The following is a 24,540-nucleotide window of genomic DNA, read 5'->3' on the forward strand; positions in this document are numbered from 1 at the left end:
CCGGCCACCAGCGCCCGGCCGGAGTCTCGGTCTGTGGCTGGGGGGAGGGGGGAGGGAATGGGGGGCGCGGGGGGGGGGGTCTGAGCCGAGACCCCCGTGACCCGGGCCCCCTTGCCCTCTGCCCGCAGCTCACCCTCCTGGTAGTTCAGGTCAGTATCCTCTACTACGGGGGCCACCTCGTCATCTCCGGGCAGATGACCAGCGGCAACCTCATCTCCTTCATCATCTACGAGTTTGTCCTGGGAGACTGTATGGAGGTGAGGGGCCGGCTCGGGGAGGGGGTCCTGGGGAGCAGGAGGGATGCGGCAGAGGGGTCTGAATGGTGACGGACAGATGGGGTACTTCTCAGTAGGTGGGGGAGAGAACGTAATACCAAGCATGACAATAATACTACCAAGTGGCAGCAGCTGTGTTTGTTGAGCAAAATGACAGGGACAAAGGTCACTTCAGGAAAGGCTCCTAAGAACACCGTGAGGGGTCTTAGTACTATTCTACTTCCCAGTTCTCAGAAAAAGAAGCTAAGGCTCAGAGAGGTTAAGTGACTTGCCCGCCGCGTTTGTGGGGGGACCAGGTTCAAAGCCAGATGGGTCTGACTTTATTTTAACCCACTTTGTAATTTTTTTTTTTATTTATTTTTGAGAGAGAGAGAAGGAGCACAAGTGTGGGAGGGGCAGAGAGAGAGGTACAGAGTATGAAGCAGGCTCTGAGCGGTCAGCGCAGAGCCCGACGCGGGGCTCGAACCCCCGAACCGTGAGATCGTGACCTGAGCCAAATCGGATGCCCAATCAACTGAGCCACCCAGGCGCCCCTGTTTTAACCCACTTTTTTTTTAATTTTTTTTTTTAACGTTTATTTATTTTTGAGACAGAGAGAGACAGAGCATGAACGGGGGAGGGGCAGAGAGAGAGGGAGACACAGAATCTGAAACGGGCTCCAGGCTCCGAGCTGTCAGCACAGAGCCCGACGCGGGGCTTGAACTCATGGACCTCGAGATCATGACCTGAGCCGAAGTCGGCCGCTTAACCGACTGAGCCACCCAGGCGCCCCTTAACCCACTTTAAAGAGTAGGCACCACAGGGCGCCTGGGTGGCTCAGCTGGTTAGACATCTGACTCTTGATTTCAGCTCAGCTCATGAGCTCACGGTTCATGAGTTGGAGCCCCGCGTCAGGCTCTGTGCTAACAGCAGAGCCTGCTTGGGATTCTCTCTCTCCCTTTCTCTCTGCCCATCAAATCCCCTCAAAATAAATAAACTTTAAAAAAAAAAAAAAAGAGTAGCACCACAGAACAAACAGGGGTTGTTTTAGATTCCCTTAATTTGGGTTCCCCCAGGAGCAGACCCTGAGACAGGGAGCAGGGGTGCTCACGTCCCAGCGCCCGTTGGTCACTGCTGAAGGATGCTTGGAGTAGGGGCCTTAATCCCCTGGCACCGAGGGATGGGCCTTTGTGTCCTCCACTGATAAAGCTGGGGGCGTGCATGGGGGAGAGGGTGTTAGCCTCTGCAGGAGATGACACTTTGCATTGGCGACAGTCATACCTGTATGTCATTTGACACAGCAATTCTGCCTCTGGGAACCCGGGCTGCAGAAACACCCACACCAGCGGCCAAAGGCGGTGGACACTGAGGGAAGGAAGCATTGCTTCTAAAAGTGAAAACTTAAAGCCTCCTCCGACGCCCACCGGTCAGGGATTGGGCCAATAGGGCCCGTCTGTGTTCCAGAAGCAGTATGCCTGCACTATAAAAACTAGGCAACAGCCACAGAAATGGGGTGCCTCTGTGTGTATTAGTATGGAAAGGACCCCGAGACCTCGCGTGAAGTGAAAAGGCGAATCCCAAAGCAACAGGAAGGGTCTGATCCCACTGGCGTAGTTTTTAAATGTCAGAGTTATTTATCATATGTGTGCGGTGTTTGGAAACGCCCGGAGGAAGGACTGGAAAGATAGAGGACGTGGCTACCTGTAACGCTTGTATCTTAATAGGAATGATAAGATCTTGATATTCGTGATAACGGTCCCAGCTGTGCTGTATTTTTTAAGTTTATTTGAGAGAGAGAGAGAGAGAGAGAGAGAGAGAGAGAGAGGAGATGGAGAGAGAGACAATCCCAAGCAGGCTCCACACTACAGCGCAGAGCCCGATGCGGGGCTGAGATCGTCACCACCTGGGCCAAAACCAAGAGTCAGACACTTAACCAACTGAGCCCCAGGTGCCCCCCACCCCCACCCCCCTGCAGCTGCGCTGTGTTGAGGGCCTACTAAGTGCCGAACAGTGTTTCCATGGAACAATGATGCTGGTACTAAGGTCACTCCTGCTTCCCCAACCAGGACACCCAGTCCTAGCACAGAAGGGCCTGAACTCAGGAACCAGCCGTGCCTGGGTTCAAGTCCCACCTCTGCCACTTCCCAGCCGTGTGACGTGGAGGAAGTTACATGAACTCTCTGTGCCTCCGTTTCCCCATCAGCAAAAAGGAAATAATGATAGAACCTACCTCGTAACATATACAAAGTGTTTGATGAAGTGAGTCATCATTCTTACTCACATTTATACGGTGTATATTTTTACGCGAGGAGAACGTATAGCAGAAAGTAAGTTTTTAAAACCGAAATTTGAAAAAAAACGCTGTGGCAGCCGAGAGAGGAAGGTTCGATGTCCTGCCACATCTGGCTGGGTCAGTTAACTTCCCTGCCCTTCCGTTTCCTCCTCTGGGGGGTGGTAATGCCCCTGTGCAGGATGCTTACTAGAATGGCCCCGAGGCACTGGTTCCAATGTGTTCTGACAAAAGGCATTGGTATTTTTTGTTACTGCCCTTGTTTTTCATTATTGTCGTTATCTGCTGGACTAGTGGGGGGCCCCAGCAGCATCCTGCACCCCCCAGAACTGCTGCTCTGGTCCCCCCTCTCCCGCACCCCCTTCATCTCTCTGGCACCATGGCGGGGGGGAGGGCTCCCAGCATTGGGGTGTCAGCGGGACAGGAACATGTGTCTCCTCCGCCCACAGTCCGTGGGCTCCGTGTACAGCGGCCTGATGCAGGGAGTGGGGGCCGCCGAGAAGGTGTTCGAGTTCATCGACCGGCAGCCAACCATGGCGCATGATGGCAACTTGGCCCCTGACCACCTGGAGGGCCGGGTGGACTTTGAGAATGTGACCTTCACCTACCGCACTCGGCCCCACACCCAAGTCCTGCAGGTGAGAAGGGTGCTCGAGGCCCTCCCAGATCGCCCCCTCCTTCATCCCGTGTCTTGCGCGCCTCCTAGAAGCCAGGCCATGGCAGTGTAGCCGGGATTGCGTAAGGCAGAGTCCTTGTCCTGGAATTTGGGCTGTAGTCAGGGAAGGCAGATCACTGACAGAGGAGTCCAAATAGTAAGTGCTAGGAAGGCAACAAATCAGGGTGGTGTGACAGGGGCCGTCTACAGGGATGGTGTTAACAGTCAAGGAGGGCTTCTCGGAGGAGAGGACATTTGGGCTGGATCCTGAACAGGGAGAGGAGGCACCCAGGGAGTAGAAATGAGCATAAAGTTGCTGCCAGATCCTAGAAAGGAGAGCATTCCGGGGGCTGGCAGTGTCCAGCCCAAAGGGGCGTGAGCGGGTGGGGAAGGGTGCCTGCCTGTGTCGGAGGCTGGAGCTTCAGAGCCCGTGGCCCCACACCGTGCTATGTGCTACGTGTCCTTGCAGAATGTCTCCTTCAGCCTGTCCCCAGGAAAGGTGACCGCGCTCGTGGGGCCCTCGGGCAGTGGGAAGAGTTCCTGTGTCAACATCCTGGAGAACTTCTACCCTCTGGAGGGGGGCTGCGTGCTGCTGGACGGGAAGCCCGTCAGCGCCTATGACCACAAGTACCTGCACCGAGTGGTAGGTGGAAGGGCCTTTGTTTGCCTCTGTGCGCTTTCTTTTCCTGGCTTCACCCTCATGAGCCGCAACAGAGATGCAGAGAAGAGTGTTGTAGGTAAACGTACAGCTCAGAGACCGCCACCCCGGTCAAGAGAAGGAACATTCCAGCACTCCTGCACCTCGTGTGTCCCTTCTCTTCCCCCTGGAGGCCACGTCTCCCTGACTTTTATGATCGTCTCCTTCTTTAGTCTTACCATCTCTTTGTGCCTCTCAAACAGCAAAGCTGCGTTTTGCCTACTTTGGAACTTGATCTGGCTGGAATCCTAAAGCATGCATTCATCGCATCTTGCTTCTTCCCCTCAGCAGTTGTCTGTGAATCATCCAGGTTGAGGCTCTGGTTGTAGTTCATTCATTTTCGTTGCCGCATCTAAGGCATCTCTAGTACTTAAAGGAGGCTGTTCCTGACCATACAGTTTTTGGCAATCATTTCAGAGAAGGTTCCTCAACACCTGGGCCTGTGCTGGCATAAAAGCAGGGATGCCCTGGATGGTTGTTCGGGTTGCATACAATACGAGAAACACCAACTATGAAGAAGGCACCATGGCATCATCCACATACATTATAGGAGAGCCTGAGGGTTGGCACAGGGATTCCAGAACTCCCAGACAAGTTCTAGATGGTGGCCGAAGCCATAGGTTGCAAATTGTGATTATTTGCCCGCCCGTCTGCTTGTAACCAGGGGGTGGATGGCTGAGCAGTGGTCTCAGGTGTATAAGGACAAGGCTGCTGCCCACCAGAGTTCCGGAAGCGGCCCTTAGGCAGAGCTGTCAAGGCTTTGCAACAGCTGATACGCTCAGACACATACGATTCTTAGCCTGTTAATATTGTCCTGATTTTTGGCTAGCGGGTGAGTGCACGTGTGGAGGTGTTTCACCGCGTCTTTTGCATTTTACTGATGACTAAACATATCAAGTACCTTTCCATATGGCTCACTACTTGGATTTCCTCTTTTGTGAATCCCTTCTCTTTAGTTTAAATTAATTTTTTTTTCAATTTTCGTAAACCCAAAACAGTAAAATTCAACCATCTAAGCACATTCCCATATATTCAGAGAATTTTGTGACTACGACATAAGAGTTCCCCTCCGCCTCACTTTTTAAAATTCCACCCCACGGTGGTGACTGCTGTTAGCAGTTTAGTAAATATCCTTTCTGACCTGTTTCCTATCTTTGTATAAATATATTGATATACAAAGGCACACATATAAGTTTTTTTTTTAACAAAAACAGAATCATACTCGGTATGTGTATCTGTATATGTGTATATACAGATACACACACATATATATACAAATTTGATTTTATGGATACACTGTGATTATTAGCCAATTCCCAATTTATGAAATTGATTTCTTTCTCTATTTACAATGTTGCAGTGATACCCTCCATACTCTCATTTTTGTAGGCTACATTCCTAAAACTGGAATCGGGGGACAACAGCTTCTTTAAAGTATTCTCTTTGGAGGGACGGGGTACCGGGGAGGTCTTTATGGCCCCGGGGGCCTGCTACGGCCTCTTGTCTTCTGACGTGAACGGACTTACATTCTATACTCTCTTTCCCAGCGAGCTGTCTTGGAGGTCAGGGAACTCGGCTTAGCCCCAAGCAGCTAGCTTAGCGGGCCCCAGATTTTTGGGCGGGGGAGCTGAGGTTTTGTACAGAAAGCGGACTCTTGTTTTGGAAGAAGAGAGGCAGCTGATGTTAGCAGCCAGGCACAGGCCCTGATCAGATTTCAGACCCAAGACCCCTGGCATCAGGCAGGCCTGGGGCTGGCACGGTTCCCGGTGACAGCTGGACGGATGAGCTCCAGGCCTCTCATGCCCCATCCTTTCTCCTGCACAGATCTCCCTGGTGAGCCAGGAGCCAGTGCTATTTGCCCGCTCTATCACGGACAACATCTCCTACGGCCTGTCCACCGTGCCCTTCGAGATGGTGGTGGAGGCTGCACAGAAGGCAAATGCCCACGGCTTCATCATGGAGCTCCAGGACGGCTACAACACAGGTACAGCCCAGGAGCATCACCTCCGCTGTGCCTGAAGGTCCACCTTCAGGGATGCGACCCTCTGAGTTGAGCATTGCCCTCTGCCAGCTGCTCTTTATTATTTCAGGTGAAATTCACTTAACCCTTTGAAAGTGAGCGCTTCAGTGGTGTTTAAGGACATTCACAGTACCAGGCAACAACCGTCACCTCTGTTGAGTTTTAAAAGATTATTATTTTAGGGGTGCCTGTGTGACTCAGTTGGTTGAGCATCCAACTCTTGATTTCAGCTCAGATCGTGGTCCCGGGTTGAGGGATCAAGCCCCACATCAGGATGAGCATGGAGCCTGCTTAAGATTCTCTCTCTCTCTCTCTCTCTCTCTCTCTCTCTCTGCCCTTGTCCCCTACATGCACGCATTCTCTCTCTGTCTCTCAAATTAAAAATAAACAGGGGCTCCTGGGTGGCTCAGTCGTTAAGCATCTGACTTGTCTCAGGCCATGATGTCATGGTTCATGAATTCAAGTCCCACTTGAACTCAGGTGAGCCCGAGCTCCACTTCGGGTAAAACACAAGCCCTGCGTCAAATGAGCCTCTCTCTCTCTCTCTCTCTCTCTCTCTCTCTCTCTCTCTCTCTGCACCTCCTGGGATTCTCTCTCCCTGCCCCTTGCTCACTTGCACTCTCTCTCAAAAAAAAATTAGCATATAAATAAGTAAAGCATTATTTAAAATAATAAATGTATTATATGGGGCGCCTGGGTGGCTCAGTCGGTTAAGCGGCCGACTTCAGCTAAGGTCATGATCTCACGGTCTGTGAGTTCAAGCCCCGCGTCGGGCTCTGTGCTGACAGCTTGGAGCCTGGAGCCTGTTTCAGATTCTGTGTCTCCCTCTCTCTGACCCTCCCCCGTTCATGCTCTGTCTCTCTCTGTCTCAAAAAATAAATAAGCGTTAAAAAAAAAAATTAAAAAAAATATATGTATTATATTAATGACAACTTAATTTTATGTTAATAAATTAATATTTTAATATAACAGATTTAGCAATATTGATTTATATTATATATTTTATTGTGTTTGATATACTTTAAAATTTTAACCCTTGTAAAGGGGCTATTCACATGGTTCAGAACTAAAAATATATACATATAATGATACATAATGAAAAGTTTTATTCTATCCCTGTCTCTACCCCTTTTTCCTCCTGTCCCAACAAAGCCTCTTTCATGAGCTTCTTACGTGTACTTTTGGAGTTTCTTTATGCAAATGTGGATGTATATTTTATTTTTATTTTATTTATTTATTTTTTGAGAGAGAGACACAGAGCATGCTGGGGAGGGGCAGAGAGAGAGGGAGACACAGAATCCGAAGCAGGCTCCAGGCTCCGAGCTGTCAGCACAGAGCCCGACGTGGGACTCGAACTCATGAACCGTGAGATCATGACCTGAGCCGAAGTCGGACGCCTAGCCGATGGGGCCACTCAGGCACCCCTGCCTTGCTCCTTTTTTAAACAGTTGGATTGTGGGGCGCCTGGCTGGCTCAGTCGGTTAAGCATCTGACTTCGGCTCAGGTCACGATCTCGCCATCCGCGAGTTCGAGCCCCGCGTCGGGCTCTGGGCTGATGGCTCAGAGCCTGGAGCCTGCTTCCGATTCTGTGTTTCCCTCTCTCTCTGCCCCTCCCCCGTTCATGCTGTGTCTCTCTCTGTCTCAAAAATAAATAAACGTTAAAAAAAAAAAATTTTAAACAGTTGGATTGTGTACCAGTGTATGGGCTTTATGATAATTTATTTAAATAAGCCGTTCAGTTTGCTACTGACGGACATGCAGGGGTCGTGCATTTGTCCTTGTGATCACAGGCTTGCACGGTACAAAATGACAGACACAGAGGTGTGTGCAGCCCCAGGAAGGTGGGGGATGCCTGGTTCCCCCACAGCACAGTGTACTATCAAGCATTTGGATTTTTGCCAAATGAATAAGTAAAAATTGGTACCCTACGACCGGTGACTGTAGTCACGATTTGCACGAACGGGGGGGGGGGGGGAGGGGGGAGAGCATCCTTTCGTGTTTTGGAGCTGGTGGTTGTCCCGGCCGGCGGCCCTTTGAACCACACCTTTTCCTGGAGAGCACGGCTCCTATGGCAGCAGGGAAAGGCAGGAAAGACAGAGGAGGGGACTTTTCTCTCTTCGCCAGGGCTGCCCCGGCCTCACCCTCTGCTCACTCGCCCCTGTCCCTTTGTCACACAGAGACCGGGGAGAAGGGTGCCCAGCTGTCGGGCGGCCAGAAGCAGCGGGTGGCCATGGCTCGGGCTCTGGTGCGGAACCCACCCGTCCTCATCCTGGACGAAGCCACCAGCGCCCTGGATGCAGAGAGCGAGTACCTGGTGAGTTGCGGGGGATGGCGGGGTGATGCCAGACAACGGAGCCAGGAGCTGGGAAGGGGTTGGAGACTCTCTGGAGCCCTCCCCGGCCGTCAGTTTCCTGGACTGGGGTGTTCAGGGCTGAGGGTAGGGAACCAGGGGAGAGGAGACCCAGGGCTGGACCAGCCAACTGGCTCCTGGCAGACGTGAAATCACATGATTCGGTTTGGAGTTGAGGCCCCGCCCTCAGCTCATCACTTGAGCCAGTGTCTTCCGCTCTCTGAGGCCCACTGTCATTGGTAAAGAGGGTCCAACGGGTATTTGTCACTGACTAGCTACCTCGGCCTCTCGGTGGGTTGAATCGTTAATTACACAGGCATTCACTGAGCTCCTCCCGGCCACTGGGCACCGTCCCAGACCCTGGCTGAACAGACAGACAAAGGCCCCGTCCCTGCTGTGTTTCCGTGTTTCCATTCCAGGGGAAGAACAAGCATGAGTTCAACCTGTGGCCTGTGCCACGTAGAAAATGAAACTGTCATTTGAGAGAGAGAGATCGAGAGAGGTCACCGGTGCCAAAGAGAAACACGGCCAGACATTAAAGCTGGAAAAAAACCCAGATTTTATTCAGTAACTACTGACAGTAGGGGAAAGAGCTGAGCTCCACTCTGATTTGTGCAGAGGTGAGAGTGGTGACAGGCGTTTCAAAGGAGAATGAAGGCATAAGGAGGCGAGCTCCAGGGAAGGCCTAGGAAGGGCTGGGCAGTGTGGATGCGATTAGCCGGCCGTGTCTGCTGGCCGGCAACTGTCGGCCAGAATTCTGTCCTCCCACGAAGAATGGGAGACTGAGGCCCTGTCCTTCCTAGCAATTCCATTGAAGAGGAAAGGCCTTTGGGTCCCTGAGAAAGACACTCTTGACTTACAGGAGATTCGTATATATATATATCTATATATCTATCTCAAAGGGACAGAGGAAGGATTTATAATTATAAGCCCTTTTTAAAAATTTTTTTGATGTTTATTTATTCAAAAATTTTTATGTTCATTTAATTTTGAGAGAGAGAGGGCACAATGGAGGAGACATAGAGAGAGAGAGGGAGACATAGGATCTGAGCAGGCCCCAGACTCTGAGCTGTCGGCACAGAGCCCGATACAGGGCTTGAATTCATGAACTGTGAGATCATGACCTGAGCCGAATTTGGATGCTTAACTGACTGAGCCACCCAGGCGCCCGTTATGTTTACTTATTTTTGAGAGATAGCGCGAGCAGGGGAGGGGCAGAGAGAGAGGGAGATACAGAATCCGAAGCAGGCTCCAGGCTCTGAGCTGTCAGCACAGAGCTCGATGTGGGGCTTGAACTCATGAACTGTGAGATCGTGACCTGAGCTGAAGTTGGACGCTTAGCCGACTAAGCCACCCAGGCACTCCAGTTATAAGCCCTTTGTATTAAACGCTCGAAGAAAGGGAGGTCAGGAGTCTGCTGTCAGGCATTGGCCAAAACAGTCGATTCTCCTGGCAGTGCTGAGCATTCATTGGGGCTGGGTCATCCCAGGGACAAGGCCTTACACTGTCAAAGCCCTGATGGAATGTGGGCATCTCACTGATAGAAGCAGGGTCTCCGGGTACCATTTGAGCTGAGACCCAAGAGGAAAGGAGCCAGTGGAGGGCATTTCTGAGGAAGAGAGGGCAGCATATGCAGAGGCCTGGAGCAAGTTCAGAGGCAAGCCCGAAGGTCAGCGTGTCAGGCTGGGGGGGTCCGACAAGGTGAGGACAGAGTCCTAAGGAGACACAGGCAACTCAGGCCCTAGTTCTAGAGTTTGGATTTTTTTTTTTTTTTAATTAACAGAAAAGTTTTAGGTTTAAAGAAAGTTGAGCAAAAAAGTGCAGAGAGCTCCCTTATATGTCCTTTTCACCCCATTCTTATTACTAACATCTTATTAATAGTAAGTTTCTCTTATTATTAACATCTTGATGCAGTGAATTCGTTCCAAGTGATGAACCAGCTTTAACGCATTATTGCTAACTAAAGTGCATAGTTTACATTAGGGGTCCCCCTTCGTGTTGTGCACTCTTGACCTTGACAAGTGCAGAATGCTAATGTGGAGTCTGGATTTTATTCTTTGTTGAAGGGCTTGGAGCAGGAATTCAACAGGAACTGATGGAAACGTTAAATCCCGGGGGGCGGGGGGTGGGGGGTTGCAGGCATTCCAGCGAGAAGATCGTGGTGGAAGGAAGGAAAGGGTGAGATAACCTGGGGAGACAGCACCTGCAGGGTTCGCTCAGCAGCTGGATTTGGACAGTGAGCGAAGGATGAGGAATTGAGGACGATGGTCTCGTTGGCTTGAGCTTTGGGGCTGATGGTGAGACCATTAACCAGGGTGAAGGTTAGAGGAGGGAGCAGGAGCAGGAAGACCGGAGGAGACCGGGTTAGGGTTCACCTGTCGCCGCCCAAGCAGCTCCCTGGTGCCGGGCACGGAGCTGTGCCCTCCGTGAACCAAAAACAGGTCGCGTGCAGGCCCCGGCTTTACAAACGGGGAACCGAGTCTCAGAGCGGTTAAGGGTGACTGGGACGCGGCAGACCCGGGAGCCGAGCCAGGCCCCGGGTGGACTTGCGGCCGCTCCCCTCCCCCCCAATGTCTCTCCAGATCCAGCAGGCCATCCACGGCCACCCGCAGAAGCACACGGTGCTCATCATCGCGCACCGGCTGAGCACGGTGGAGCGTGCGCACCTCATCGTGGTGCTGGACAAGGGCCGCGTGGTGCAGCAGGGTACTCACCAGCAGCTGCTGGCCCAGGGCGGCCTCTATGCCAAGCTGGTACAGCGGCAGATGCTGGGGCTCGAGCCCGCCTCCGACTACTCAGCCGGCCACAAGGAGCCGCCGGGCAGCGGCGGCGGTCACAAGGCCTGACCGGTGGGGCGGAGGCCCCGGCGCCTCGCCTGGCAGACGTACCCGTGGGGGCTCCCCCCTCCCCCCGCTGCCCTCTGAGCCCAGGCCCACAGCACCGGAGGGCCATCTGCCATGTCCCACGTGTCACCGCTTCCTGCATCTTGCCCCCGATTCCTGCCCCGTCGCCTGGGCCACCACCAGCCCTCCCCTGCTGCCACGAGCCACCGCCTCCAGTCGGGGCAGCGGAGACACGTCTGATCTCTCCATCTGGCCTCCCAAGGCTTCTAAGCGAAGGTAGAGCTACCTTTTTAAACCAAGATCTTCCCAGGTTTTTTTTACTGCTTGGTTTGATGGGCCCCAGTCAACTCCTAGATTTCAAAAACAGTTTTTTCATTGGGAGTAACGATGGGCAAGGTCGCTGAGATGTTCTAGAAACTTCTGAGCCAGGAGTGAATGATCTTTCCTAATAGCCTGGGGGATGTCAGGGGAGAACCAGGCCTCTGCCCCTTCGCCCCTCGAGAGAAGGGGCTTCCCTGTCCCAGAAGGGGGACACAGAGGAGGGGACTTCCTCTCTCACTCTTCCCAGCTTCATGAGTCAGGCCAAGGTCAGCAGGGGCAGTGGAAGGCACCTGTCTGCCCATCGTCCCTGCCGCCCTGCCAAATCGAAGCCAGTCTCACTGTGAACCACTACTACTGACCTTAACTGGGGGAGTGAGGGGCTGGCCAGGCCTGGCAGAGACTCAGGGTGTCCCCAGCCCTGCACCCAGCTCGAGCCCTTCGGCCCTGCCTCATCCCCTGCTCCTGTCCCCCACCCCCACCCCTGCAGCCCTCTCCCCCACACCCGCCCCTGCTGCCCTGCTCTTCGGAGGCCTTTGGCATGTTGGATGTTTGGCAGACGCATTCTCTTCCGTGTCTGGTGGATGGGGATGGGACAGTGGCAAAGCTCAGGCTCTGGCTTTGCGAGGGGGGGGGGGGAGTGGGGGGGGGTGAGAGGGGCGGTGCAGGATGTTAGAAGAACCCGGCCAATAAAGTGTACTACCTCTGACCCCTGACCTCTGACCTCTTCCTGGGCCCTCTGCCCCATCACCTGGTTAGGTTTTTCCATCAAACTCAGCTCTCCTCCCAGCCCTGCCCGATGTAGTTGTGGGAGAGACTCTGGGTGGTACAGGGCCTCCCCCCAGGATCTGGGAGCCTCCCTTCTGTCCTCTTCATGTCCCCAGGATCTCCAGCACATACATTCATGTCTGTCTGTCTGTCTGTCTCCGTGCGGCTTGTGCAGGGTAACGGAGACCCTGTGACTCCCAGGAAAGCCGAAGCCCAGCAAATGCCACCTGTTCTTTCCCGTCAGGGACCGGGCACCTCACGCCCACTCCACCCCACGGAGCTGAGACGTATTACCTAACAGCTCAGTCAGAAGAGACTGAAGACGTCCATGGGGGTCATTCATACTTGCAGGATTGTAAGGGAGTCTGGGGCTCCCGGGAGGGGGCTGGGGCAGTGGCGATTTACCAAACTGGTAGAGAAGTATTTCGATATTGTAACTACTGGGGCGGTCACGCTGCGTATATCAGCTCTGTGTCAGCCATGTACCCACTCTCTTGCCAAATAAGCTGACCCAGGCCGTGACCAGCTGAGTCTCCTGCTTCACCTCAGGGGCTCAAGGAAACTGAGATACAGAAAGGTTAAGCAACTTGCTCAAGGCCACCAGCTAGTAAGGGGTAGAGCTGGGATTCACCCCCAAGAAGTATGTGTGTATGTTTGACCCAAACCACAGAACGCCCGTGAGAGTAAAGATTTAAGGGCGCGGGTTGGAGAGCATATTGACATTGCACCAAATGCTACAGATCAAATGTTGGTTCTCAAACATAAGTGCCTCCAGGAACCGGGTAGGTATCATAAGTGTGCGAAAGCAGCCAGGTGTTAGAAAAATCAGTCAACGCTCTTGGTTTCTTTTCTGCTTTTCCACTTTTGACACGACGCAGGGAAATCTTTCTGTTCCATTAAAAATAGAATATGGTGCAAGCCTGAGAATAAATGGCAACCGAGGCTTTGTATCTCATTTAACGGCGATGGCTGGGACTTGGCCTCGGCCTCTTGAGGCCATGCAGGAAGGTGGCCTTGAGTCAGCAGATCTGCAGATATTTTCAGAGAAGCTGGAAATTCCAGTTTTAGTGTAGGATTGATGGTTTTTTATAGATTGGCTCAAATTATTTTTACAAAACCCAGGGCCAATAGACACATCTCGAGTCAGTCTTCAACCTGTGTGCGTCACCAGTTTGCATCCTCTCTGCTGGACATTCTTGTTCTCCAAAGTCCTTGGAGCTTCCCCATCAAGGAGACTTCCCCTGCCATGGGGGGCCCCCAGCCCAGCCCCATTCCAGCCCAGGCTCCTCTCTTGCCCCCTCCCCGCCGCCCATCTCTTTGCCTCATTGCCTCACCTCCCCCCTCAAAATCCCCAGGCTGGGAACCCCAGATGCTTCCTGCTTTCCCATGCTCTGGTTCCCTGGTTGGCAAACCTAAACCCAAAAGCAGGCCCTAGGCAGACAAAAGAACCTTCCAGAGACCAAGCTAGCTGTTTTCTAGAAGGCAGATATGATTTTTTATTTTATTTTTTTTAAATGTGTATTTGTTTTGAGAAAGAGAGAGAACGAGCTGGGGAGGGGTAAAGAGAGAGGGACAGAGAGAGAATCCCAAGCAGGCTCCACACTGTCAGAGCAGATCGAGGGGTGGGGCAGATTGTCAGAGCAGATCAATCTCATGAACCGTGAGATGACGACCTAGGTCAAAACCAAGTGTCGGGCACTCAACCAATCGAGCCACTCGGGTGCCGTGGCAGATACGATTTTTTAAATAAATATTTTGTTGTGGGATAATTTTAGCATTTCAGAAAGGTTGCAGTGAAATAGAGGGAGTTCTTGCACAGCCCTCAGCCAGCTTCCTCTCACATTATTGTCTCGTGCAATCGTGGTGATAACTTGTCCTAACTAAGAAAACAGCATTGACACATCACTGTCAGTGAAACTCCAAGCTTTTTTTTTTTTTCCTTTTTCACCAATTTTCCGCTCATGTGGTTTTTTTTTTTTTTTTTCTGTTCCAGGATCCAATTCAGAGCACCGCATTGCATTTAAAGATAGTTTTTGAGTTGTTTTTATTGTAGTAAAACACACCTAACATAAAATTTACCATTTTTTTTAACGTTTATTTTTGAGACAGAGAGAGACAGAGCATGAATGGGGGAGGGTCAGAGAGAGGGAGACACAGAATCTGAAACAGGCTCCAGGCTCCAAGCTGTCAGCACAGAGCCCGACGCGGGGCTCGAACTCACGGACCGCGAGATCATGACCTGAGCCGAAGTCGGACGCTTAACCGACTGAGCCACCCAGGCGCCCCAAAATTTACCATTAATAACATCTAGTGCCTTCACAATGTGGTGCAACCGTCAGCATCTCCTAGTTCCAGGACATTTTCATCCTTTCCCTCCAAAAAAAACCTATCCCATTCATAGTCCCTCCCTGTTCGCCCCTCCCCCCAGCCCCTGGCACCCACCAGTCCGCTTTCTGTCTCTAGATTCGCCTCTTTGGGACATTTCGTATCGGTGGAACCATACCTTTATGTGGCCTTTTGTGTCTGTCTTCTTTCACTCAGCATCATGTCTCCGAGGGTCATCCATAGCGTGGCAGGTGTCAGCATCTCATTCCTTTTTACGGCTGAATCCTATTCCAGTGTGTGGATGGACCACGTTTTGCTAATCCCTTCATCCATTGATGGGCACTTGGGTTGTCTCTGCCTTGGGGCTGTGCTGAATAGTGCCGCTGTGAACATTCATGTTTTTGTGTGGACATAATCTCTTGGGTATACGCCTAGGACCAGAATTGCTGGGTCACATGGCCACTCTCCGCTTAACTTGAGGAACTACCTACCAAACTGCTTCCACAGTGGCTGCACCATCGTACCTTCCTACCAGCAAAGTATTAGGGTTCCAGTTTGTCCACGTCCTCACCAACACTTGCTATTTTCTGCCTTTATTTATTTACATTTTATTTTTAAAAAATTTTTTAATGTTTTATTTATTTTTGAGAGAGAGCGCGCGTGAGCAGGGGAGGGTCAGAGAGAGAGGGAGACACAGAGTCTGAAGCAGGTTCCAGGCTCCGAGCTGTCAGCACAGAGCCCGACGCGGGGCTCGAACCCACAATCGGCAAGATCACGACCTGAGCCGAAGTCGGAGGTTTAACGGACTGAATCACCCAGGTGCCCCCGTTTATTTACATTTTAAATTACAGTCAAGCTGGTGGATCTGAAGTGGAGAGCCATGGTTTTTGAAGTGGACTTTTTCTCTTTTGTGATTGAGCAAATATGGCTGCTTTCTTCTGCCCCAGGGACTGTGCCGGGCCATCAGGGAAAATCATTGCGGTCAGGCCCTCAGGGAATGCACGGTCTGCTGGGGACACAGGCATAAAGGAAATAAAGGATGGGACGCAAGGGACACGGGCACAGGGGCTGTGGGGCCCCAGAGCAGGTTTAATCCTGGTGTAAGGACCCAGGGGCGGGAGGAAGACAGAGGCAGGGCCGGCCTCACATGGGCGTGCATCCTGTGTTGAAATTTTGGAACAGGCGGCCCTGCATTTTCCTTCTGCACCAGCCCCTGCAGATTCTGCAGCTCGTCTTGGGAGGTGGTCCCAGCTGGAGGCAGGGGTCGGGGAAGCCTCTCTCCCCAGCTGCATCTCTGGCGTCTGGAGGAGGGCGCTTTTTTTTTTTTTAATTAAGCCGTGTATTTCTCACCTCTCGGGCCCCTGCCGCAGGTCGCACCTCCCCTCCTCCTGCCCCCTCTCTCTTCCAAGCTGGTCCCTGAAGCCGAATTAGTGCAGCAGGCGGCAGATGGGCTCTTCCAAATGGCTGGTCTCGGCAGACTCTGATCCAGAGCGTACGTGTCGGGAGGGGGCTGTTAATCCGATTTGGGGTCACAGTCAGAGCTGAAAGTGCCAGACACAGAAACCCAGCACCTCAAGATGGTGTTCATCAGCTACAGCTGGAGAGGACGCCGAAGGTGAGCTCTTCGGGGCTGAGCGGCCTCACCTGGATAGTAGGAACGATGGGACGGTATGTTCTTCTATCCGTTGCCCAATGACAATGCCAGGGCTCTGGCCCCACCGTTCTCTTCAGTTCCCAAATCTGCTTTTCTCCCCAAGTCTGAGACCTCCCCTATCTCAGCAAACTTCCATAACCAAGGGGCTCAGAATTCCATCTGTCCTCTTCACCAGGGCCGCCTGGAACAGTTGTGCAGGTTGTGACCTGCACACCGATGCTCAGCTGTGAGAGTGAGCCCCATTCACACCCATATAGTGCTCTGAACTTTATACCAGGCGTGAGTGCGCTCAAAGAGTCCCTGGGCCACGGGGGAGCACAAGCGAGTACGGGGACCGGCTGTAAGACGTCAGGTAATGTGGAGGCCACAGTGAGTGAGAGAGCCCGCTCCTTTGAAGGGGGCACGGGCTGCTCAGCTCCGCTAAGGGTCACTACAAGGAAATATGTGCTGTGTGGGGCTGAGTCACAGTCCGTGATCCCCGGATTTTAGCTATGGGCACCTGCTTCAAACTTTAAAAATACAAACTGGCCAAACAAAGTAAGTCATTGGGACTCTAGATCGTCACCTCTGGTTTATACCCAGTTAATGCCTGAGTTATTCTCTTGGCTATTTTTCTCTTGGGTACCAAGTGTGTGTGTGGGGGGGGGGGGGTGTCGGGTAGAAGTTCTCATTCACTGACTACAGCTCAGGACAACAACTTTGGAGGGTAATTTCCCACGTGTAGTAAAAAAAGGTGAAATGAGCAAACTGTGCTAGCCCACAATTCTGCCCTTAGTTTAGAGGAGTGGCTTTAAGCATTTTTTTAAATGTTTATTTATTTTTGAGAGAGAGAGCATGAGCAGGGGAGGGGCAGAGAGAGAGACAGAGGGAGACCGAGGATCCAAAGCAGGCTCTGAGCTGACCGCAGTGAGCTTGATGTGGGGCTCGAACCCACGAACCGTGAGATGTGACCTGAGCTGAAGTCGACATTTAACCCACTGAGCCACCCAGGCGCCCCTAAACACTTTTAATTGAGGTAAAATTCACAGAACATAAAATTCATCATTGAAACCTTTATTTTTAAGTTTATTTACTTTGAGAGCGAGAGAGACAAACAGAGCACATGAGTGGGGGAGGGGCAGAGAGAGAGGCGGGAGGGAGGGAGGGAGAGAGAATCCCAAGCAGACTCCACATTGTCAGTGCAGAGCCCCATGCAGGGCTCAAACCCAGGAAATCGTGAGATCACGACCTGAGTCAAAGTCAAGAGCCGGACGCTTAACCGACCGAGCCACCCAGGTGCCCCTGAAGCCATTTTTTAAAGCATAGAATTCAGTGGCTTTTTGTAAATTCATAATGTTGTGAAACTATCATCGCTATCTAGTTCCAGAACGTTCTCATCACTCCAAAAGGAAATCCATATCCATTAAGCAGGCTCTCCCCACGTCCCCTCTCCGCCAGCCCCTGGCAACCACTAATCTGCTTTCCGTCTCTACGGATTTGCCTGTTGCGGCACTTAAACGGGATCGTACAATACGTGGCCTTTGGTGTCTGGCCTCTTTCGCTCTTCATCGTGTTTTCAAGGCTCCTCTACGTTGGAACGTGTATCAGTCAGTACCTTCTTTGTTGTGGTGGAGTCATATTCGATTGTCTGGAAGCACCGCATTTTGGTTATCCATTCATGTGTGGCTGAACATGTGGGTTGTTTCCACCTTTTGGCTGCTGTGAACACTTGTGGACGCCATGTTTTCACGTGGACGTACATTTTCTGTTGTTGTTTTTTTCGAGTTTATTTATTTTGAGACAGAAAGAGAGAGCACACGGGCAGGGGAGGGGGCAGAGAGGGAGAGAATCCCAAGCACACTCCAAGCTGTCAGCACAGAGCCCGACGCGGGGCTCGATCCCATGAACCACAAGCTCACGACCTGAGCAGAAATCAAGAGTCCTATGCTCAACCAACTGAGCCACCCAGGCGCCCCTGGACGTACATTTTCAATTCTCTTGGGTAGAGTTGCTGGGGGAGGAATGTTTTTGAAACCTTGTTTTCACTGCGATCCCCAGTAAGAAAAACACTTTACCTCCCTATCAAGTACACACACAAACACACACACACACACACACACACATGCAAACACAAAACAAAAGCTTCACCAAAGGATATTGAAATACTTATTACAAGCTATTCTGTCCTATGTCACTTAAGGGAAAAAAGGGATTTTGTGACCCACTAATGCCTCCGGCAGATTGAAAAACACGGCTTTGGAGCAATCCGCCCAAGGATGCTTGCGGCAGCCTGGTTTGCATTTGCAAATACTAGAAACAACTTCCATGTCTTTAATTTGGTTGAAAAAAGTGTGCTGTAGGACATATGGTGGACTATTATGTGGGAGGAATAGGCATAAATTGGATCTATGCATGTTAACTTGGATAGATCTCACAAACATAAAAACAAGCCACAAAGCACACTGCGGGATAACATATTAGGTATAGTTAATTTATTTATGTTAATTAATACACAACAAGCAGTACCAACGATATTTTTTGCATATATAAATATGTGTGTAAAGTTTACTAAGTGTTTATTTTAATTCCAATTAGTTAACATAGTGTTATATTAGTTTCAGGTGTATAATATAGTGATTCAACAAGTCCATACATCACCCAGTGCTCATCATGACAAGTGCTCCTAAATCCCCATCACCTGTACCCCCCTCCCCCCACCCCTCCCCATGTGTGTAAAGTTTAAAAAAATAGGCTGAAGCGAGCCTGGCTGACTCAGTCGGTGGAGCTTGTGACTCTTGATCTTGGGGTTGTAAGTTTGAGCTCCACATTGGGTGTAGAGATTACTTAAATAAAATCTTAAAAATAAATAAATAGGGGCACCTGGGCGGCTCATCGATCGAGCAGCCGACTTCGGCTCAGATCATGATCTCACGGTTCGTGGGTTCGAGCCCCGTGTCGGGCTCTGTGCTGACAGCTCGGAGCCTGAAGCCTGCTCCGATTCTGTGTCTCCCTCTCTCTTGGCCCCTCCCTCATCCACTCAAATAAACATGAAAATAAATAAATAAATAAATAGGCTGAGAGCCTTTACACTGCATTCGTGTTAGAGTTTGTCTCTGGTGATTAGAGACAGAGGGAAAACAATATATGCAGTGCTTTGCCCTTTTGTTAAGAATAAAAGTAAATTCAAAGCAAATAGAAGAAAACATTAACAATGGTCAGTTCTGAGTGTTGGTCACGTGTGTTACATTGTTCCATGCACATTTCTTTCTTTTTTTTTTTTTTAAGGTTTTAAGTCATCTGTACACCCAATGTGGGGCTCAAACCCACAACCCCCAAGATCAAGAGTCCCATGCTCTTCCGACTGAGCCAGTCAGGCTCCCCTCCTATAACTTTTTAAAAACACTATTATCTCCTTTCATCTGAATGGCCAGCCTGTAGATATCAGCACCAAGATGGGGCAGATGATCCTGGGAGGGCAGCGACTATTCCAGTAGATAACGTTGCTTTTTTTTTTTTTTTAAATACCCATATACCTTTTTTTTTCTAATTTTTTTTTTTTTTAGCGTTTATTCATTTTTGAGAGACAGAGCATGAGTGGGGGAAGGGCAGAGAGAGAGAGGGAGACACAGAATCTGAAACAGGCTCCAGGCTCTGAGCTGTCAGCACGGAGCCCAACATGGGGCTCGAACTCATGGACCACAAGATCCTGACCTGAGCAGAAGTCGGACGCTTGACCAACTGAGCCACCCAGGCACCCCGGTTGGTAACATTTCAATACACCAATGCTGGACCAAGCACTTTGTATGATGCTAATTCTTTTACTCCTCACAACAAGCCTCTGAGGGATCTGGTACTATTAACCGTGTTTTTCCAAACAAGAAAAATGAGATTAAGTAATCTACAACAAATCATAGAGCTAAGTGACAAAGCTGGGACCTGACCCAGGCAGCCTGAACACCTGAACCCCAAGCTGGAGCCCTTAACCAGCATACCAGGCTGACCACAGCATTGTTCGTGTAGCCAATTCCCCACCCAAACTCTTTTCCATCTTTGTGGCTTTTTTTTTTTTTTTTAAACCTTTGCAATAAGTCACTAAGAGTAACTTGTTCCAGCGCAAGGACTGGGAAATGCTGGAGAGATGTCTGTGCTGAGTCACTAACAGGGAAGGATGAAGAAACAGAGCATAACCAGTATTTCCTTCCACTGGTTTTTGTCCCTTCCTCAGGGCAAGAGGAAGTCGTCCATTTAAACAGCTGAGTCACTCCTGGGCGGACCCAACGGCAACCTCTGATGACAAAGACAGGCCTCACAGAGTTGCAGTTCCTTACCTTTGACAACCTGAGACCAGTCATTCAGCAATGATTATTATGTATCAAGTGCCTACCGTGTACCAGTCACTGTGCTAGGCAGTGGGTCCCCACGGAACATAAGAGGTATGAGGTCGCCTACGTTCTCACGGATCACGAACCCAAACAGTGAAAAGACATGAGGGTGATTTGGGGGAGGGTGTTGTTGTTTGAGTCAGGGTCGTCTGAGGACGGGACATCTGAGCTGAGTGAGGCGAGGGGCCAGCCGCGGGTATCTGGGGGAAAGAATGAGCCGACAACAGTCCGGTGAGTCCTCAGTACGTTGAACGTGGAGTAACCCTATGACCCAGCAATTCCACTCCTAGGTAGAGACCCACAAGAAATGGAGACATGTACATCCAGAAACTTGTACATAAAAGTTCTATTCACAAAAGCCAAAAGGTGGAAACAGCCCGATTGTGCGTAAACTAATGAACGGGTAAACAAATGGTGGTAAATGCATACGGTGGAATATGATTCCACCATAAAAGGGAACCACATTCTGACACCTGCTAGAAAGTACATGAGCCTCTGAAACATCATGCAATGAAAGCAGCCAGTCACAAAAGCCACCTAGTGTAGGATTCCTTCTTCTTCTTCTTTTTTTTAAGTTTATTTATTTATTTTTGAGAGAGAGAGAGGGGGGAAGAGAGAGAGAGAGAGCAGGGGAGGGACTGAGAGCAAGGGAAAGAGAGAATGTCAAGCAGGCTCCGCACTGTCAGCAAGGAGCCTGACGTGGGGCTCGAACTCACAAACCATGAGATCATGACCTGAGCCGAAACCAAGTGCCGGACGTTTAACCGACTGAGCCAGCCAGGCACCCCTGTAGGATTCCTTCTGTGTGGCATATTCAGAAGAGGCAAATCTATGTTCAGAAAGCAGGTTAGAGGTTACCAGGGCACAGAGGTGGGGGCAATGGGGAGTGACTGGGTATGAGGTGTCCTTCTTGGTTGATGAGAAAGTTTTGAAGCATCCGAGACCTAGTGGTTGCATAGCACTGTGAATACACTAATACCAATGAACTTGCACACTTGAAAATGTACATGCATTAATTGCATGTTATATGAATTTCACCTTACTAAAAAAAAGGTGGGGGGGGGCAGGAAAAGATTGATCTGGGCAAAGGAATAAGGAATGGCAAGTTTAAATTTTTTTTAGTGTTTATTCTTGAGAGAGAGACAGAGACAGAGCGCAAGCAGGGGAGGGGCAGAGGGAGAGGGAGACCCAGAATCCAAAGCAGGTTCTAGGCGCTGAGCACAGAGCCCAACATGGGCTCGAACTCCTGAACCGCGAGATCATGACCCGAGCTGAGCTCCGAAGCTCAACCGACCGAGTCACCCAGGCACCCCAGGAATGGCAAGTTTAAAGACCACAAGGCAGGAAGAACTGGGGGAGCAGGAAATGAGGAGTGAGAGGGAAGCGTGGAGAAGGTAAAGGGAGGAAGCTCAGGGCTGGATCCTGAGGCTTCTGGGAGGTGGCTGACCTACTCTGCAAAGACGGACAGTGCTGGAGGGTTTTGATCAGGGCGTGACTGATCCTTCTGGCTCTGTGTGGAGAACATACTGGACTGGATGGGGCCCAAGAGAGGCGGCAGGCACCCCACCTCCCCACCCCGGGCAGCCAGGCCTGGGCTCAGCCCACTCTCTCGCCTTGGAGATGACCCTTACCCTTACTCAGGACATCCTGCCATTACTTATAACCGAAGGGGCCAGGGCCGTGTAGAATTTTCTGCTCTACCTACGACAAACACAAAAATCAAAACTGGTAGTCAGCTAAGGCCCTGGGGCTGCTTTAGGTGGATACACAATAGACGCCCTTCACCTTTCCTGGCCCCAGATCAATACAGCATACGCCCAGAGACGATTAGAGACTCTGTGACTCACCCCCACCCCCGTCCCCCATGACTCTTGGCAGCTACGTAAGCCCTGCAGTTGACAGGCCTGGTCTGCTGCCAGATGTGAGTTCCCTGACCTCTGACCCTCAATTATCTGGCTATTCTGGACATTGGCCTAGAGAAAGGGAAGGCTTTTTCCAAAAGGGAGACAGGCCTGAAGCCAGGCCTGATGTGTGCTGACTCCGGTCAAGGACGGGCTTTTCCAGAGCAGGAAGATGGCTGACATCCGTTTTTCCCTACCGCCTTTGGGCCATCTCCTGGTTGCCCACCACCCCAACTGGTCTCCTCCGTTCTCACCGAGTCGGCCGGTCAAGCCTTCCCTGGCATTTTGCTTGCTTTTTGAACATACTGGAAGCTTCTTAAAGCCCTTTCACACCTGGATCCCCCACACAGTAGGTGTGTTCCTTGCTCACAGTAGGTGCTCTAACCCTCACCACCGGACGAACTCCTCTATCTCCCCGTCCACTCATGTCTCCTCTCCCATGTCCCAGGGGCCCCTCAGACTCATCATGGTGGAAATGCAGCCTCAGGCTTTCCTCCCAAACCCGTTTTCCTCACAGTCAACTCCATCTTAGTTCATGACGCCCTCTGCCACTGGCTCAAACTCCGGGCGTCACATACCCGACTCTTCCCTTTCTCTGTCCCCTACAATTCAGCTCTTGGGGAGGCCGTCAGCTCGGCCCCCTGAGTCGAATTCTCCTCCTCCGTCTCCCACCGAGACCCAAGCCACATCTCACCTGCGGGCTGCAAAAATATCCATTTCCGGCTCCCACGTTGCCTCACCCCTTACAACCCCATTCTCCCCGCAGTCACCAGCCAGATCTAACCTTTTTATAAACAGACTTTATTTTTTTAGAACAGTTTTAGGTTTTACAGAAAAAGTGCAACAGTAGTATAGAGAATTCCCATAACCCGCTCACCAGTTTCCCATTATTAATATCTTATATTAGTATGGTCCATTGGCCCCAGTTAATGAACCCATATTGATACATTATTACTAACTGAAGTCCATACTTTATTTAGATTTGTTTAGTTTTTTTTTTAATTTTTTTAATTTGAATGTTCTTTATTTTTGAGAGAGACAGAGACTGAGACAGAGGACAGAGACAGAGTATGAGCAGGGGAGGGGCAGAGAGGGAGACACAGAATCCAAAGCAGGCTCCAGGCTCCGAGCTGTCAGCACAGAGCCCGACTCGGGGCTCAAACTCACGAGCCATGAGATCATGACCTGAGCTGAAATCAGACGCTTAACCAGCTGAGCCACCCAGGTGCCCCTCTAATTTCTTTAGGTTTCTTTTTTTTTTTTTTAATTTTTTTTTCAATGTTTTTTATTTATTTTTGGGACAGAGAGAGACAGAGCATGAACGGGGGAGGGGCAGAGAGAGAGGGAGACACAGAATCGGAAACAGGCTCCAGGCTCCGAGCCATCAGCCCAGAGCCTGACGCGGGGCTCGAACTCAGGGACCGCGAGATCGTGACCTGGCTGATGTCGGATGCTTAACCGACTGCGCCACCCAGGCACCCCTCTTTAGCTTTCTTAAATGTCTTTCTTCCATCCCGGATCCTGTGCAGGGCACCATGGTGTATACAGTCCTCACGTCTCCTTAGGCTCTTCCGGGCTGTGACAGTTTCTCAGTCTTTCCTTGTGTTTGGTGACCTGTCACAGACTTTGTAGATTGTCCTCTCTTGAGATTTGTCTGAGGTTCTTCCCATGGCTGGACTGTGATTATGGGTTTGAAGAGGAAGACACGGGCAACGTGGCATTGTCATCAGATCTCAAGTCTCCGCCAAACATGACTGATCACCACTGATGTTAACCTTGATCACCTGCAGAGATTGCGTTTGTCAGGTTTCTCTGCTGGGAAGGGACTCTTTTCCCCCTTTTCCATACCGTGCTCTTTGTTTTTTATTTTCATTTATTTTTAATTTTTTTAATGTTTATTTATTTTTGAGGAGGGGAGCGGGGGAGGGTCAGAGGGCGAGGGAGACACAGAATCCGAAGCAGCTCCAGGCTCTGAGCTGTCAGCACAGAGCCCGACGTGGGGCTCGAACTCACGAACTGTGAGATTGTGACCTGAGCTGAAGTCGGACGTTCAACCAACTGAGCCACCCAGGCATCCCTCTTTGTTTTGTTTTTTTGAAGATTT

At 50.9% G+C, this 24,540-nt stretch overlaps 1 protein-coding gene across 1 annotated transcript in view; it reads left to right on the forward strand.

The window, feature by feature from the left end:
- ABCB9 (ATP binding cassette subfamily B member 9) overlaps positions 1 to 12,033 on the forward strand; it is a 28,854-nt gene extending 16,821 nt beyond the window's left edge. The window contains exons 7-12 of the mRNA XM_047088462.1: positions 129 to 257; positions 2,994 to 3,182; positions 3,669 to 3,842; positions 5,721 to 5,880; positions 8,094 to 8,230; positions 10,849 to 12,033. Coding sequence (XP_046944418.1) covers positions 129 to 257; positions 2,994 to 3,182; positions 3,669 to 3,842; positions 5,721 to 5,880; positions 8,094 to 8,230; positions 10,849 to 11,112 — 1,053 coding nt within the window. The 3' untranslated portion in view covers positions 11,113 to 12,033. The remainder of the gene's footprint in view (positions 1 to 128; positions 258 to 2,993; positions 3,183 to 3,668; positions 3,843 to 5,720; positions 5,881 to 8,093; positions 8,231 to 10,848) is intronic.
- The last annotated feature ends 12,507 nt before the right edge of the window (positions 12,034 to 24,540 follow it).

Source organism: Lynx rufus, unplaced genomic scaffold, assembly GCF_022079265.1.
Source record: "Lynx rufus isolate CCGP_SWC_20201006 ecotype Redwood Valley unplaced genomic scaffold, mLynRuf1.p SCAF_24, whole genome shotgun sequence".
NCBI lineage: Eukaryota > Metazoa > Chordata > Mammalia > Carnivora > Felidae > Lynx > Lynx rufus.